This window comes from Neoarius graeffei, chromosome 3 (genome assembly GCF_027579695.1).
Source record: "Neoarius graeffei isolate fNeoGra1 chromosome 3, fNeoGra1.pri, whole genome shotgun sequence".
NCBI classification, from domain to species: Eukaryota; Metazoa; Chordata; class Actinopteri; order Siluriformes; family Ariidae; genus Neoarius; species Neoarius graeffei.
Window position 1 is genome coordinate 57,736,413 of NC_083571.1, and position 15,629 is coordinate 57,752,041.

Below are 15,629 nucleotides of genomic sequence, written 5' to 3' on the forward strand. Positions count from 1 at the left end.
ACGGCCCGGCGGAGGTCCGCGTAGGCCAGCCGGCGGTCGGCGGGGAGCTGTAGCGCGGCCAGCTGTGCCTCTCCCGTGAGCAGGGGGAGGAGGCGCGCCGCGCGCTGCTCCATCGGCCACCCTGAGGCTTCGGCGACCTGTTCAAACAACGTGATGAACGCCTCGGGGTCGTCCTGCGGGCCCATCTTGGTGACAATGAGGGAGATGGGCCCGCGGCCGGAGCGCTGGTGGACCCTGCCGACGCGAGGAGATGCCGGAACGCCTCGCGATCTTCCTGCTGGGCCAGCACCAGGGCTTCGAAGCGCTGCTCCTGCTCCTTTCGGAGCGTGATGAGTGCCTGGTGCTGGCTTTGCTGAGCCGTGGCGAGGGCGTGGACCAGATCGGCGAACGGGGAGGATTCCATGGGGCTGCTGGTTTGGTGCTCCACTGTCCCGGGTTTCGGCACCACTGTAAGCGACCCTACGTGTGGGTGGAGCACAGGACGGCAGGACAGAGATCAGGTTTTATAAATTGGCTTTATTGCCACACTTTTCAGTCTAACAATAATTTTCACAGACACACACAACCGGCGTCTGGTTCAGGGTTGAGCTCCTTCTGCTCTCGCTCTCCCTCCTGATATAGGGCGCAGTCACTGGGAAGACACACAAACAGGTTAATTGCTCTCAGGTGACGTGATTCTGCCACTTACCTTCCCTGACTCCGCCCTCCTGTCACAGACCGGCGCTTGACCACGCCCCCGCTGCCACAGTCAGCTTCAGAGAAAAGTTGACAAAAACAGCCTTTATGACAGCTCATGTCTGTTGGAATAAGCCTTTGTAATGTCTATGTAGGTTTCTGTCAGTTGTCAAGTTGGCATAATGGCTATGTCATGCGACGGTGGTGTCATATCAGTTTTAAGAAAAAAAAAAAGACAAAACAGCCTTTATGACATCTCATACCTGTTGGAATAAGCCTTTGTAATGTTTATGTAAGCTTGTGTCATTTGTCAAGTTGGCATAACAGCTATGTCATGCGACGGAGGTGTTATGTCAACTGAAGAAAAAAATTTGACAAAACAGCCTTTGACAACTCATTGCTGTTGGAATAAGCCTTTGTAATATCTATGTAGGTTTCTGTCAGTTGTCAAGTTGACATAACTATGTCATGTAACATAGGTGTTATGTCAGTTTAACAAAAAAATTGACAAAACAGCCTTTATGACATCTCACACCTGTTGGAATAAGCCTTTGTAATGTTTATGTAGGCTTATGTCAGTTTTCAAGTTGACACAACTATATCATGTGACAGCTGCCATCAAATTTGACAAAAGCAGCCTTTATGACAGTAGATGTCTATTGGAACAAGCTTTTTTAATGTTATTTAATGTTGTTTAATGTTTTTTAATGTTTTTTTAGCATGATACAATTTTGCACCTGATGTTTGTTTATAGGTGCACGGAAATCCATAAAAGGTTGCATGTGGAATTATAAACACATGTTTATCGTGTTAATTTGTATCCACATCGGTTGATTGCTAATGTACCAGTGTGTGTTTTTGTATGTGAAGGACCCAGCACCACCTGCACGGAGGACTCTTGCCATAATCAGGGGGTGTGTCTGCAGCAGTGGGAGGGCTTCTCATGCGACTGTAGCATGACGTCCTATGGAGGCTCATACTGCAGCGATCGTGAGTTTTCCATTTCCTTGTTCACTCTGCTGGCCAGCTACTGGCGTTTGGTCAATTTGGTTATGGAGCTGGTGTAGATTTGGAGAGATTTTAAGAGAATTTGGTTTTGTTGCCAGATGAATATCAGGATTCAGCATTTTTGGTCATTGCCACATAGACAACTTTTTTTCCCTCTTGTTTTGTAGTCAGACATAGAAGATGAAAGAATAGAAAAGGAATGATGAGCATCAATGGATTTTCTGTTCCAGGCAGACTGAATTGGCACTTCTTTTTGTCCAGCTCAGAAACATGTTCATAGGTTTACAAATTGCAAGAGATCTACATCACATCTGATGTGATTGTTAAAGGATACCATTTGGTCCTGACATGAATTTGGGCATCACTATGACGAGGCAGGAGCTAAATTTCACGGGAAACTGAGAGTGCAAGGAAGAGCAGAAGTAAAAGATGGATGAAAGGTTTGTAGGAAGAGATATGAGGCTGCGTTTGAAGTGCTCAGTGCTACCTTGGCTTCGGTAATCAGAAATGGCAAACTGACTTGAACTCACTTTGTGCGAGCTACCTGCTGAGCTGCTCTGAAAAGTCCTTAAAAAGAGTTGGAGGAAAGTCAACTTTAGACTTTTGCCTCACTTGGACTTGATAATTCTATCGAGCCACTGTGCACTGGGAGTTTTGTTGCTAATTCCTTAACGTCTTTTAACCGGCTGATTTATTCTGATGATTAATTGGATCTTAGGCATCTCCCATCTGGTATGCCAGACTTAATCTAGAGATAATTGAAAGCCTGGACACACATACACACACTCCCCTACTAGAGTAGTGTGACTTTGTCGATGAGAAAAGGGAATTCTGTTCAGATTTGTAAGATGGTTAGCTCTCAATGTCCAGCTAGATATATATTAAAGCATACATGAAAGCATTGTAATCTATGGGTATACAACCGAGGACTGTCTGAGTGAATAATGCATATAAAAAGCATTGAAAAAAAACTATTAAACATAAATCAGAGAGAAAACTGCATATTAACCATAGGAACCTATTGGAGGGGTGGACAAATCAGTAGTCCAGGCACCCAGGACAAGCAGAGCCATGTCCAAGGTTATTAGGCTGCCAATAGATTATCAAAGGCTAAACCGCTTCAAGATTTGGTGGTGATGAAATAAGATGAGTCATAGTGATCAGCAAAACCGTGACTTGGTAGTTACTATGAATGAGCAGCTAATTGCTATGTCGGTCAATATCCAGACTCATTTTTGTGGCTGTAGTTTTGGGTCTAAAACAAATGCTAGTTTCATGTCCACATCATAATGATATATTCACAAGGATGCCCATGCTTGGCAGGCAGATACAACAACAACCAAAGGCAAGAACTTTTGGTTCAGGTAACTTTTTTGGTGAGTAACATACCAAATGGGCCATTTCTATGAGTGACCTATGGGTTCATTTGTTTTTCTGTCTGTAAGCAGGATTGCACAAAACCTATCAACCCAATTTCCATGAAACTTCGTGGAAGGGTGTAGCATGGATGAACGAAGAACTTGTTAATTAAATGTTTGAGGGGATCCGAGTCATGGGGCAGATCCACAAATTTAGTTTCACTTTTTTTGAATGGTGCAAGGTCGCCATTGGGACTTGTTGGAAGTCTGTGCTCAAAAATGCCATACAGCTTAAAATCCAGTGGAAGTTCAGTAGTGACAAAATATAGCCAGTGTAGAAATACGATTTGATATTACAATCCACATTCAAGGGTAACAGGAATTCTCCGGGATATACATGTAGGCACATAATTATAATAGTTTTGGAAATATATCAAGACACACAAAATGGTTGCAGTTGAAGAGTCAATGATTGTTCTTGTCCTTGAGGTCTGCGCTCCCCGAGTGTCCTTCTAGTTTAAGTGTGCCTTGATGCTTCAACCTCACTGTAAAGTTGCTTATCATTTGTATGGTGCTTCTACCTTTTGCAGTGAGTATCGCACCTTATCGCTGATTAACTATAGTTGCCCACTGCACCAATTAAAAATTATAATAATAAAAACAAAATTCGTATTGACATTTGCGAATCAAAAGTGTTCTTTCGGTATGTATATTTCACCATAACGTGTTTAACAGTGCTATGATACAAGTTGATGCTGTAACTATAACTATAGCATGAGCTACTGGTTCCTAATCCCACCACCTACTGCACTATGTGCGTCATGCAAGGCAGCGCTAATTAGGCAGATTAATATGTGTAGGCTTCTTTTTTTTTCAAAATAATGATCACCATTAGTTAATTGCAGGCTTTTGTGAGCTCATGTATGCAGAAGAGGACAGATAGTGCTTTCCTCAGAGTGTGCTACATTGCTCTGTGAAGCAGCAGGAGCAGCAGTTTGAAAAGATGCTCTAGATGGCTTTACATGTTTCAGAGGAAGCATGTGTTGGTCTTCACACTTCCCAATTAGTAAGTGCTGTATGGTATGAGAGAGACATAGAGAGAGAGAGAGAGAGAGCACTGGCTGGAAGAGAACTGGCAGGTGCCCAAATTTGAGAGTCCATATGAGAACAAGGCACTATGTCTGCTGAAACATTGGGCAATGATTTGCTGACTTTTTTTTTCTTTTTTGATCAAATGCGCAAACACAACGTACTACACTAGTAACTTTGCTAGATGAGGATAAAAATCATACACACTTGGTTCTTTCCTTTAGTCTGTAGCTAAGTCATTTCATTAGCACTTTTTTGAATAGTCAATTATGTTTCTGGGGAACCAAAACGCATGACTTGGCAGCGCACTGGAGCTTTTACATAATGAATTTATGATTTTTTCACCTCTGAAAAGCAACCAAGACATTTGTGCTTGGTTCTAAATGGAACTATTCACTTAACCATTCAGTAATATTGAACATGTAGAAGCTATTTGAATTCCAGTAATGGGGAGTAAAATTGTGGACTGGAATAGAATTGCTCATGCATTTGTTGGTTTCTCTCTGGTTTTCTTATCTGTGTATGATTTAAAATGACTGCATGCATGTGTTTGCTCTTCTGCTGATGTTGATGGTGAGGATTTCTAACTATTTTTGCCTCAAAATAAATAAATAAAACCTTAAATGAAAGTTCCTGTCCTGATTCAGGGAAAAAAAGAAAAAAAAAATCACTTCCACTTTTCTGTCCTCCTTTTCTTCATGATTGTCAATTTTTTATTCCTTTTGAAGATGGTCTTTCTTCTTTGTTATTTTTGTTTTTTACAGTACACATCTCAATATCTGTTGTTTACACCAGGGTGACTTGTAATACATCATCTGATAATCGAAATGAAGCCATTTTCAGCTCTAGATTGGAACAAAATATGGCAAAGTTCCAGGGGGTGGGGGGATGCTTATGCAAGCCACTGTATAGACTTGTTGTACTGCAGAGAGCGCCATGTGGTGTCGGGTCATTCAAACATTAGTTGAATATTGACTTTGCGCAGAGAGAACATTGGTTCTTTGTGTTGTCAAATTTCAGGACCCTGCCCCTTAACAGCACATCATCACCCTCACACACACACACACACACACACACACACACGCAAATGACTAGCTGCAATATTAATATTCAGCGAAAGTCTGGTTTGAGTGACGTGTCAATTTGCTTTGCCACAGTGTGAGACACAAGCTCATCTGCAAATAGATTACACACACACACGGAATCACATGCAGATTCATGTGTTAAAAATGTGACTTCTCACTCACTCACTCACTCACTCACTCACTCACTCACTCACACATTATATATATATATATATATATATATATATATATATATATATATATATACACACACACACACACACCAGAAATGGCTTTAAATAAGAATCACGATTGCTATTCATCCCTTCATGTTCTTTATCTCTGCCTCTATCACTTCATGCTCTATCTGGTTTTGTCCCCTGTTCTCTCCGAATGTCACATTCGATCCTCTTCGTCTTTCTGTGCTTTTTCAATTTCATCCTTCCCTTTGTTCATCTCTCGCTTCCCTGAGGTGTCAGGAGGGATGCGGTCAGGCAGAGCTTTGTGTGTGTGTGTTGAAATAAAAATGTAGCTCTGCGGTAGTGCTCTCATGCATAACAACACAATGACTGCAGATCCGTCCAAGTCTCTGTCTCTCCATTTCAATATAAAACACACACACACACCTCTTCCATTCTGTTCAGATCACACTGTTGTTTGGTTCTGCCTCTGTTTCAATACTTTTGTCAAGCCAGAGACCCAGACACATTAACTGTGTGTGGACTTGTCTTTTCAGTCCAAGATTTAGCACTTCCTTTCTGAGGTTATACCATGAGAAGGTTCGTGACATTCTCTGAAGTGAAAGATGATGAGCTCAGGTAGCCATGGTGAATGACAGAGACAGAGACAGAAAGATTTTGAATGAGAAGCAATGGTTTGTGCAGGTGCAGACATGTTCAGCTGGAGACAAGTTTTCAACTCTCTCGCATGCTAAAACTTGCTTAATTTTATTATTATTATTATTATTATTATTATTATTATTATTATTATTAATAATATATTTATTTGTATGTTTTTTTATTTATTTTTAATTATGCACTGCCCATGTGATTAAGACTAGAGGGTGACTCTGTGTTTGTTAATTTCCCATAAGTTGCATGTACATTTTAAAATTTAGGCATAATAAGAAAACAATAAAACACAGCAGGGCATGCTGTTATTGGAAAGTCATTCAGAATGAGATGTTACCATCTGCTCCATTCCAAATTGTTTGGGGTTTTTTTTCTAACTTTTTTTCAACATTAAAAAGTTAATGCTGGATAAAACAGAAAGGTATTAACTTTTTCAGCAGTTTGTGCTACAGTAGCTCTTCTGTGGGATTGGACCATATGGGCTAGCCTTCATGCCCCATGTGAATCAATGAGCTTTTGACACCCATGACCTTGTCGCTGTTGTCCTTCCTTGGTCCACTTTTGGTAGGTACTAACCACTGTATACCAGGAACACCCCACAAGATGTGCCATTTTGGAGAGGCTCAGACCCAGTGATCAAGCCATCACAATTTGGCCCTTGTCAGAGTCACTCAGATTGCCCATTTTTCCTGCTTCCAACACATCAACTTCAAGAACTCTTGCTGCCTAATATATCCCACCCCTTGACAAGTGCCATTGTAATGAGATAATTAATGTTATTTTCTTCACCTGCTAGTGGTTACAATGCTATATACAACCCCGATTCCAAAATAGTTGGGACAAAGTACAAATTGTAAATAAAAACGGAATACAATGATGTGGAAGTTTCAAAATTCCATATTTTATTCAGAATAGAACATAGATGACATATCAGATGTTTAAACTGAGAAAATGTATCATTTAAAGAGAAAAATTAGGTGATTTTAAATTTCATGACAACAGCACATCTCAAAAAAGTTGGGACAAGGCCATGTTTACCACTGTGAGACATCCCCTTTTCTCTTTACAACAGTCTGTAAACGTCTGGGGACTGAGGAGACAAGTTGCTCAAGTTTAGGGATAGGAATGTTAACCCATTCTTGTCTAATGTAGGATTCTAGTTGCTCAACTGTCTTAGGTCTTTTTTGTTGTATCTTCCGTTTTATGATGCGCCAAATGTTTTCTATGGGTGAAAGATCTGGACTGCAGGCTGGCCAGTTCAGTACCCGGACCCTTCTTCTACGCAGCCATGATGCTGTAATTGATGCAGTATGTGGTTTGACATTGTCATGTTGGAAAATGCAAGGTCTTCCCTGAAAGAGATGTCGTCTGGATGGGAGCATATGTTGCTCTAGAACCTGGATATACCTTTCAGCATTGATGGTGTCTTTCCAGATGTGTAAGCTGCCCATGCCACACGCACTAATGCAACCCCATACCATCAGAGATGCAGGCTTCTGAACTGAGCGCTGATAACAACTTGGGTCGTCCTTCTCCTCTTTAGTCTGAATGACACAGCGTCCCTGATTTCCATAAAGAACTTCAAATTTTGGTTCGTCTGACCACAGAACAGTTTTCCACTTTGCCACAGTCCATTTTAAATGAGCCTTGGCCCAGAGAAGACGTCTGCGCTTCTGGATCATGTTTAGATATGGCTTCTTCTTTGAACTATAGAGTTTTAGCTGGCAACGGCGGATGGCACGGTGAATTGTGTTCACAGATAATGTTCTCTGGAAATATTCCTGAGCCCGTTTTGTGATTTCCAATACAGAAGCATGCCTGTATGTAATGCAGTGCCGTCTAAGGGCCCGAAGATCACAGGCACCTAGTATGGTTTTCCGGCCTTGACCCTTACACACAGAGATTCTTCCAGATTCTCTGAATCTTTTGATGATATTATGCACTGTAGATGATGATATGTTCAAACTCTTTGCAATTTTACACTGTCGAACTCCTTTCTGATATTGCTCCACTATTTGTCGGCACAGAATTGGGGGGATTGGTGATCCTCTTCCCATCTTTACTTCTGAGAGCCGCTGCCACTCCAAGATGCTCTTTTTATACCCAGTCATGTTAATGACCTATTGCCAATTGACCTAATGAGTTGCAATTTGGTCCTCCAGCTGTTCCTTTTTTGTACCTTTAACTTTTCCAGCCTCTTATTGCCCCCGTCCCAACTTTTTTGAGATGTGTTGCTGTCATGAAATTTCAAATGAGCCAATATTTGGCATGAAATTTCAAAATGTCTCACTTTCAACATTTGATATGTAGTCTATGTTCTACTGTGAATACAATATCAGTTTTTGAGATTTGTAAATTATTGCATTCTGTTTTTATTTACAATTTGTACTTTGTCCCAACTTTTTGGGAATCGGGGTTGTATAATTTTTATTTTTCTTGCCAAGACTTGTGATCATATACCGTACAGTACTGGGCAAAGGTCTTCAGCACATGCAAAGAAGCTGTGGTGCTTTATCCTTGTGGTGTTTTGACCAAAGCATGTCACAGGCATTTCATTAAGACCTTAGGGAACTTTGTCAACGTGTGGAAAAGGGGTACAATATGTCACCTTTAAAGTAAAAATAAAATGTTTCATCAAAATCAGGTTAATTTTCTACATTAGCCAGACAAATAAATAATTTCTGATGTTGTCCAATTGCATGGCAAACATACATCCACCTTTTCCACAATAAACCAATGCCATCATTTTGAGAAGTTTATTTAACTTCTGACTCAAAAGGTTCCGGGTTTCTGTCAAAATTGCTGATTAAGATAGTGATGGTGTCAGCTTCCGTATAAAATAACAGATTAATGAAACAAACGCTAGTGATTGTACTCAACAACCTCATGGCTACATCAATTAAGAAAAATACAGATTAATTACATGTTGTCTCTTCAAATTTTATTGAAAAGCTTTCAGCAGTTATGGCTGTTGTCCAGATCCATTTTCCGAGCTTATCTAAAGGATCAGAGAGGGACAGTGCCATTGATCTGGTCAGCCATTCTCTGGGAGCGAGTAATGACATTTAACCATTAAATCATGCACACAGACAACCCCCCCATATAAAATGAACTTTAAAAGGGTTGAGATTGAATCATGAGAACTGTGTTAATAATAATAATAATAATCATAATAATAAATATTATTATTATTATTATTATTATTATTATTATTATTATTATTATTATCGTGCCTTTTGTAAATCCAAGGTCACTTTGTCAGTGAAGGGGCGGGGGGGGGCAGATTAAGCAGTAAAGGAGGAAGAGTCATTCACTGAAGAGAAAAGTCTTTCATTCAGATTTGAAAGTAGAGAAAGAAGAGCAGTCATGGAGAGATTGAGGAAGAGAGTTCGTGAGTTTGGGGCCATGGCACTGAAGGACCTGCTTTTCAGGGTGGAAAGTCTGGTGTGTGGGACAGCAAGGAGGTTATTGGTTGAAGACCTGAGAGAGCAACGGGGGCAGTAAGGGGTCAGGACCTCACCAGGGTATGGCGGAGTAAGGTTATGCAGGGCTTTGAAGCTGAGAAGCAAATCTTTGAACTTAATCCGGGACTCAAACGGTGGCCAATGTAACCAAGAGAGGATGGGGCGATGAGAGTGCTTGGGATGGGTTAAACCTTTAGCTGCAGATTTCTGAATATATTGTAGCTTTTGTAAAGATTTAGGTGGAAGGCTGATGAAGAAGGACTTACAGTAGTAGAAGTGGGACATAATGAAAGCATGAACCAGAGTTTGTGCATCATTATTTGTCAGAAATGAGTGGAGACAAGGAATATTATTTATGGAGATGAAAGAACGAGATTTTGGTGAGGGACTTGATATGGAGATCAGAATTAAGTGATTGGTCAAATAGTACACCAGGATTTTTGACAACAGGAGCAGGATTAACAAACACACCATCAATACTTCCAGAAAAATTGGAGGACTGAGATAGTAAGGATTTGCAGTCAGCCATTAAAATTTCAGTTTTGTTTGTATTTAACTTGAGAAAGCTTTCCTGCATCCAAAGCTTTAAATATGATATGCAATTAGTGTATTAAGAGGAGAGTCTGTAGAAGTGTACTGAGATGTGATTGAATATCATCTGCATAGCAGTGAAAATTAAGGCCATGGCTACGAATAATCTGACCAAGGGGTTGGATATAGATTAGAAAGAGAAGGGGCCCACGAACTGATCCCTGAGGGACACCACACATAACAGGAGAAGTGGAGGACTTGTGTGGACCTACTAGTAGTGTGATTAACTGCTGTTTGTTTGTGAGACACAGCCTGGACCATTAAAGAGCTATGTCAATGATACCAATAGAAGAAAGACAGGAAATGTGTACATCATGGTTAACAGTGTCAAATACTGCAAGGAGGAGGAGGATATTGAGCGAACCACTACTGGCAGACAGGAGGAGATCATTAACAACTCGCAAAAGAGCTGTCTCAGTGCTGTGCTGTGTACAGAAACGAGACTGTATGGAGTTGTGTAGCTATGACTCTTTCCATCACTTTAGCGAAGAAAGGAAGATTTGGGATCGGTCTGGAATTGGAAAGAGATGTTGGATCCAAGTTAGGTTTCTTGAGGATAGGGGTAACTCCAGCAGGTTTGAGGGCAGTAGGGACTGAGCCAGAAGAAAGACATATTATTACTATCGCAATTGGAATAGTGATCAAAGACAAACACAGGCAGGGTCAAGCTGACAGATGGAAGAATTAGACATAATGATGGATTCATTTCATTACAGGCATTTAGCAGACACTCTGATCCAGAGCCATACCCAGAGCAGCCTGGGGTTAGGTGCCTTGCTCAAGGGCAATTTGGTCATTCCTGCTGGCCCAGGGAATCAAACCAGCAAGCTTTTGGTCCCAAAGCTGCTTCTTTAACCATTAGGCCAAGAGCCAACAGGAATGAAACAAGTGAGTTTTGTAACTGAGGTAGGCCAATCAAGAGGGAAGGATGAATGAGTAGTAGAAGGAAAACACCAATAGATTTGGTTGATTTTGTTTTCAAAAGAATATTTAAAAAAAATTGATAGTACTCAGCTGGACAAGGACATGCTAGTACAGAGAGTTCAAGGAGTTTGTTTACAGTCCTGAAGAGTCGTCTTTGCCTAGTCTTAGCACCAACTGGGATGGAGGAGTAATACTTGGAGCAGGCAGTATTTAGGGTGTCCCTATACATATAAATCTACTCTGTGTATAATTGTGAACTCTCTGGCAGTTACCAGAGGACCAGCCCCCCACTGTAACCCTAGCGATGTAATAGCCAAGAGGCTGAGGGCTATAGAAATGGAGATCGGTGCCACCCAATGCACCTTAAGGGCCTAGTTAGTACTGGGACAGGAGACTGCCTGGGAAGATCAGGTCATGGCATGGGAAGGGATGATAATTGTGAGTGGACACTAAGGCCAGTTTTCTTAGAAAGGCTCAAGACACTGGTTAGTAGCCTTTATTACTCTGAGCTCAGGAGTGAACCAGGCTTAGGACAGGACTGAGAGGCTCAAATTCTTTAAAGGGGCTAGATCATTGAGTAGTTCAGAGATAGTGTCATAATAAAGAGAAACCATATTGTCAGGGAAGGAGAGTTTATGCAAGTCAGACAGAGATGAGGACTGAAAAGAAGCAGCAAACATACTGGAGTTGACGCACCTAATATTACAAAAGGAGACAGAGGGAGGAGGACTAGAAATGTGAAAGCTGCACTCAATAAGCTTATGATCAGAGAACGCAGAGACTGAATCAGAGACAGAGATATCATTCAAGCCAGTAGCACAGAGCAAATCAAGAGTATGGCCATGAGTGTGAGTTGGAAAGTCAATATGCTGTATCAAGTTGAAACATTCTAATATTGAGATGAACTCAGAATGTAGGAGCAGTTAGTGTCAACATGGATATTAAAGTCACCAAGCACAATTATGGCAGGGCAAAGAGATGAGATCATTGTGAGGAGTTCATTAAATTCAGACAGGAAACCAGCAGCAGCTTTGGGAGGACGATAAACTAACAGCAGAGCAGTGGAGGGGAGGAAACAACCTTCAGAGCAATATATTCAAAAGAGGTAACATCAAATAGTGAGAGTTCTTTGACTTTTAATCTGGATCGATAAACCACAGCTAGGCCTCCCTTTCTTCCTGTTAATCTGGGTTTTTATAGGTAGCTCTAGCCAGAGGGAGCTAGCTTGTTTCAGTGTAAATAGTCACCAAGGTGTTGCAAAGTTTCTGAAAGAAAAACATGTCCACTTTCTTCTTTTATGCCCAGGTCAGACGGCAGGCTGCGCCTAGTTTTCAACTACTTGCATCTACCTGTGATAACAAAATCGCAGGTAGATGCAAGACTGGTCTTGCATCGATGCATGATGACGCAGATAATGGCAGAGTGTTGCAGAGGGTCTTTAGTAGAGGAGGGTTGATGCAAGTGGATCATGATCTGTTCGCATTTCAGTTGCGATTCGCTTCCAGTCGGTGCAAATAGCAGGTTGATGCATGTAGAGGCAGGTGGTCGTGCAACGCTTGAGCGACCAATCGCAGGTTGAAGCAGGTAGTGGCAGCTAGACGCAGGCTGACGCAGAGGAAGACAAGTCGTTAGAGATGGCTGCGATGCATCGCAGGTAGATGCAGACTTCACCTGCAAATAGTTTACAACAACCTGCGAACAGTCTTATGACCGTATATTTTTTAAAGGTTTTCTGTGCGCTGTATCAATCTGCGTCTAGCTGCATCTGCTTCCGACTGGTTGCGCCCTGTTGTAACAGCTTAAAAACTCTGCATCTTGCAATACGTCTGACCACAATGAAGGATTTGACGCAAAACACCTGCGTCCACCTGCGATCAGTCGCCACCCGACCAATCGCAGGTCACAGCATGCGTCTTTCTGCCGTCTGACCTGGGCATTAAATCTTTACATGTTGGCAGCTATAGAATGTTATGGTTGAACATGAGGAAATTGGAGATAAGAATAATAATGCTACTGTATTAAATATATACATTATATTCAGATAGGAGGTGCACTATTTCTTTTGTTTTTTGTTTGTTTGTTTGTTTGTTCTGGTCTCTTGTTAGTAGTGTTGTAGTTCTTGAGACCAGTCTCAAGACCACTTGTTGAAGGTCTTGGTCTCATCCCGGAATTGACTGCATTTTTACTCGGTCTTATCTCGGTCTTGGACATAGAGGACTCGGGATTTTATTTCAAGACCGATGAAGACCACAACTGTGAGGATTTCACTAAATTGCCTGTGCATTGTCTGATTTATTTTTTAATGTTGTTGCTGTGAATGGATGCAAAACTTCCTTCTTCAAATGCAACCAATAACGTGACTCATTACGAATTTGAAATTTTTGTTCCTGTTAATGGCTGTCATCTCACACCCACTAATGTAAATCATTCATGTAAATCAGATCAAATATTATCAGGTGGCTGTTGTTGCCAATGATAAATGATAGCTGATCTGGAAAACATTGAATGATAAAAAATCTAGAACGTTCCACAGGAAATCTGGTTGAAATCAATTATGTACTCAAGTGATGTAGCTGAGGTTGAGGAACTTTTGCAGTGTTTGCCAAGGTTTCCATGGATGTACTTTACATTTAGCAAGCAACAACAACAGCAGCAACTTCAAACCATGGCTACTTCTAGCTCAAATCCAAATCCAGATCCACATATCTTGAGCACTAAATAGATACAAATACAGATTTTTAAACATTCTGCTCATGTTTTCAACTCAAGCTCTGCAAATCATTATGAATTCAGTTGCTTATTTGCGGGTAGCCAGCTAGTATATCCTGGTTGTGGCTAGTCATCCAACTATAATGGGACAGCTGCTTGAATAATTGGTTGTTCTTGCATTCCTTCTGCTTTGAGGATCACTTCATGTAGCTGCCAATTTGCATGAAAATGATGTCTCGATTGATGATTCCTGTCACCATGTCTCTGAAGAGTCAATGTTACAGACTTATCATGTTGCAGTAACCACTTCCCAGGATGCCACCACTGGAAGTGACTGCTCCCTCTGGCGTTCTGTAGCTGCAGGCCCAAATCTTCTTTTGAAAACTGTTAAACCGGTTGCTCCTTAAGCATTGTGCATCTTAAAGAGCAATTAATGTCGCACGTAATTGCTTCTGGTCCACTGACTCCTCCAGCTGCTATTGGCGGATGCCAGTTCATTCTGCACCTAAAGCTATTGAGAAAGAGAGAGAGAGAGAGAAGGAATGGAATAATGGAGGAGAAACAGCAATGAGTGAAAAGAAGAAATTGGGAAAACAACAGGAGGAAAGCAATTACACGCAGGACTCCTTTGGTGTCCAGCATCGTGAGGATAAATTGCATTGTTGATGGTTTATAAATCGTGGTTTAAAGTATTCCATTAGCAACACCCTGTCTCTGTTTTTGCTTTTTTTCTTGTGTCCTTTTCTTCTTTGTATGTGTGTCTTTCTTTTTTATGGGGTGACCGATACAACCTATTTTAGTTGCAAACATTTTTTTTATCCCGTATCCCATTTTACTTTGACCTTTTAACTTGCTTTAAGGAAGAAGGTTCTGGGTTCAAAGTTCACAGATTTTTGAGACGATTGAGTTTGCATGTTCTCCCGGGGCCTGTGTGGGTTTCCTCAGGGTGCTCCAGTTTCTTCCAACAATTCAGAGATATGCGGATTAGATCAACTGGCTACTCTAATTGCCCCAGTGTGTGATGGTGAATGGTTGTCTGTCTCTCTGTGTTAGCCCTATGATAGTGACTCACCCGAAGTCAGCTGGTGACCCACAGTGGATAAGTGTCTTCGTTGACGTCACTGCCGAACCCGAGCCGGGCTTGAGGTGAATCATGTTTGGTTGACTTGACCAGAATTGCAGCGATGTCTAAATTGCCTGTGGGTAGCCAATTAACCTAACTGCATGTCTTTGAACTGTGGGGGAAACCAGAGCACCCGGAGGAAAACCACACAGACACAGGGAGAACATGCAAACTCCACACAGAAAGGCCCCCATCGGCTACTGAGCTCGAACACAGAACCTTCTTGCTGTGAGCTGACAATGCTAACCTCTACACCACCATGCTGCCCCAGTGGATAAGCAGGATAGAAAAATGAATAAATGAATTCTTGACTAATAAAAGTAATCTAAATCAGGATTTTCCTGCTGTACTGAGAGGTTAAAAAAAAAAAACCTGTACTAGACTCATTCTTAAAAGTTATTAAAATTGTTCCTAAAAATATCATAAGACAAAGTGAGAGAAAGTATGCGACATGAGAACAACTGCTGGTGAATTATAATGTAAGAAAAAGGAGAGAAAATGAAAAAAAAAGTGTGGGCAAAAACTGAAAGGTGATAATGTATCCAGTGTTTTCAAAACCAGTGGAATAATAGTGCATGTTAGAAACAGTTTCATAATTATTTTTACTTTCTGTCTGTTGCGATGCTGCTGGTTTAGTCTCAAAACGTGTTCGTTCACAAAGCTCTGTGTTTCACCCCGAGACCTTGAACCAACCAATCGATGTTGTGAAGCTTTGTTTCAACATCCTGAATACACACTCACAAAGGTGTAGCATGCACATAGCACAAGTAAAG

At 41.2% G+C, this 15,629-nt stretch overlaps 1 protein-coding gene across 2 annotated transcripts in view; it reads left to right on the top strand.

Moving 5' to 3' along the window:
- Window positions 1-15,629, top strand: part of nrxn2b (neurexin 2b) — a 1,271,620-nt gene that overhangs the window by 718,308 nt on the left and 537,683 nt on the right. For both annotated transcript variants that reach the window (XM_060917059.1, XM_060917060.1), the window contains one exon: window positions 1,546-1,665. In XM_060917059.1, coding sequence (XP_060773042.1) covers window positions 1,546-1,665 — 120 coding nt within the window. The remainder of the gene's footprint in view (window positions 1-1,545; window positions 1,666-15,629) is intronic.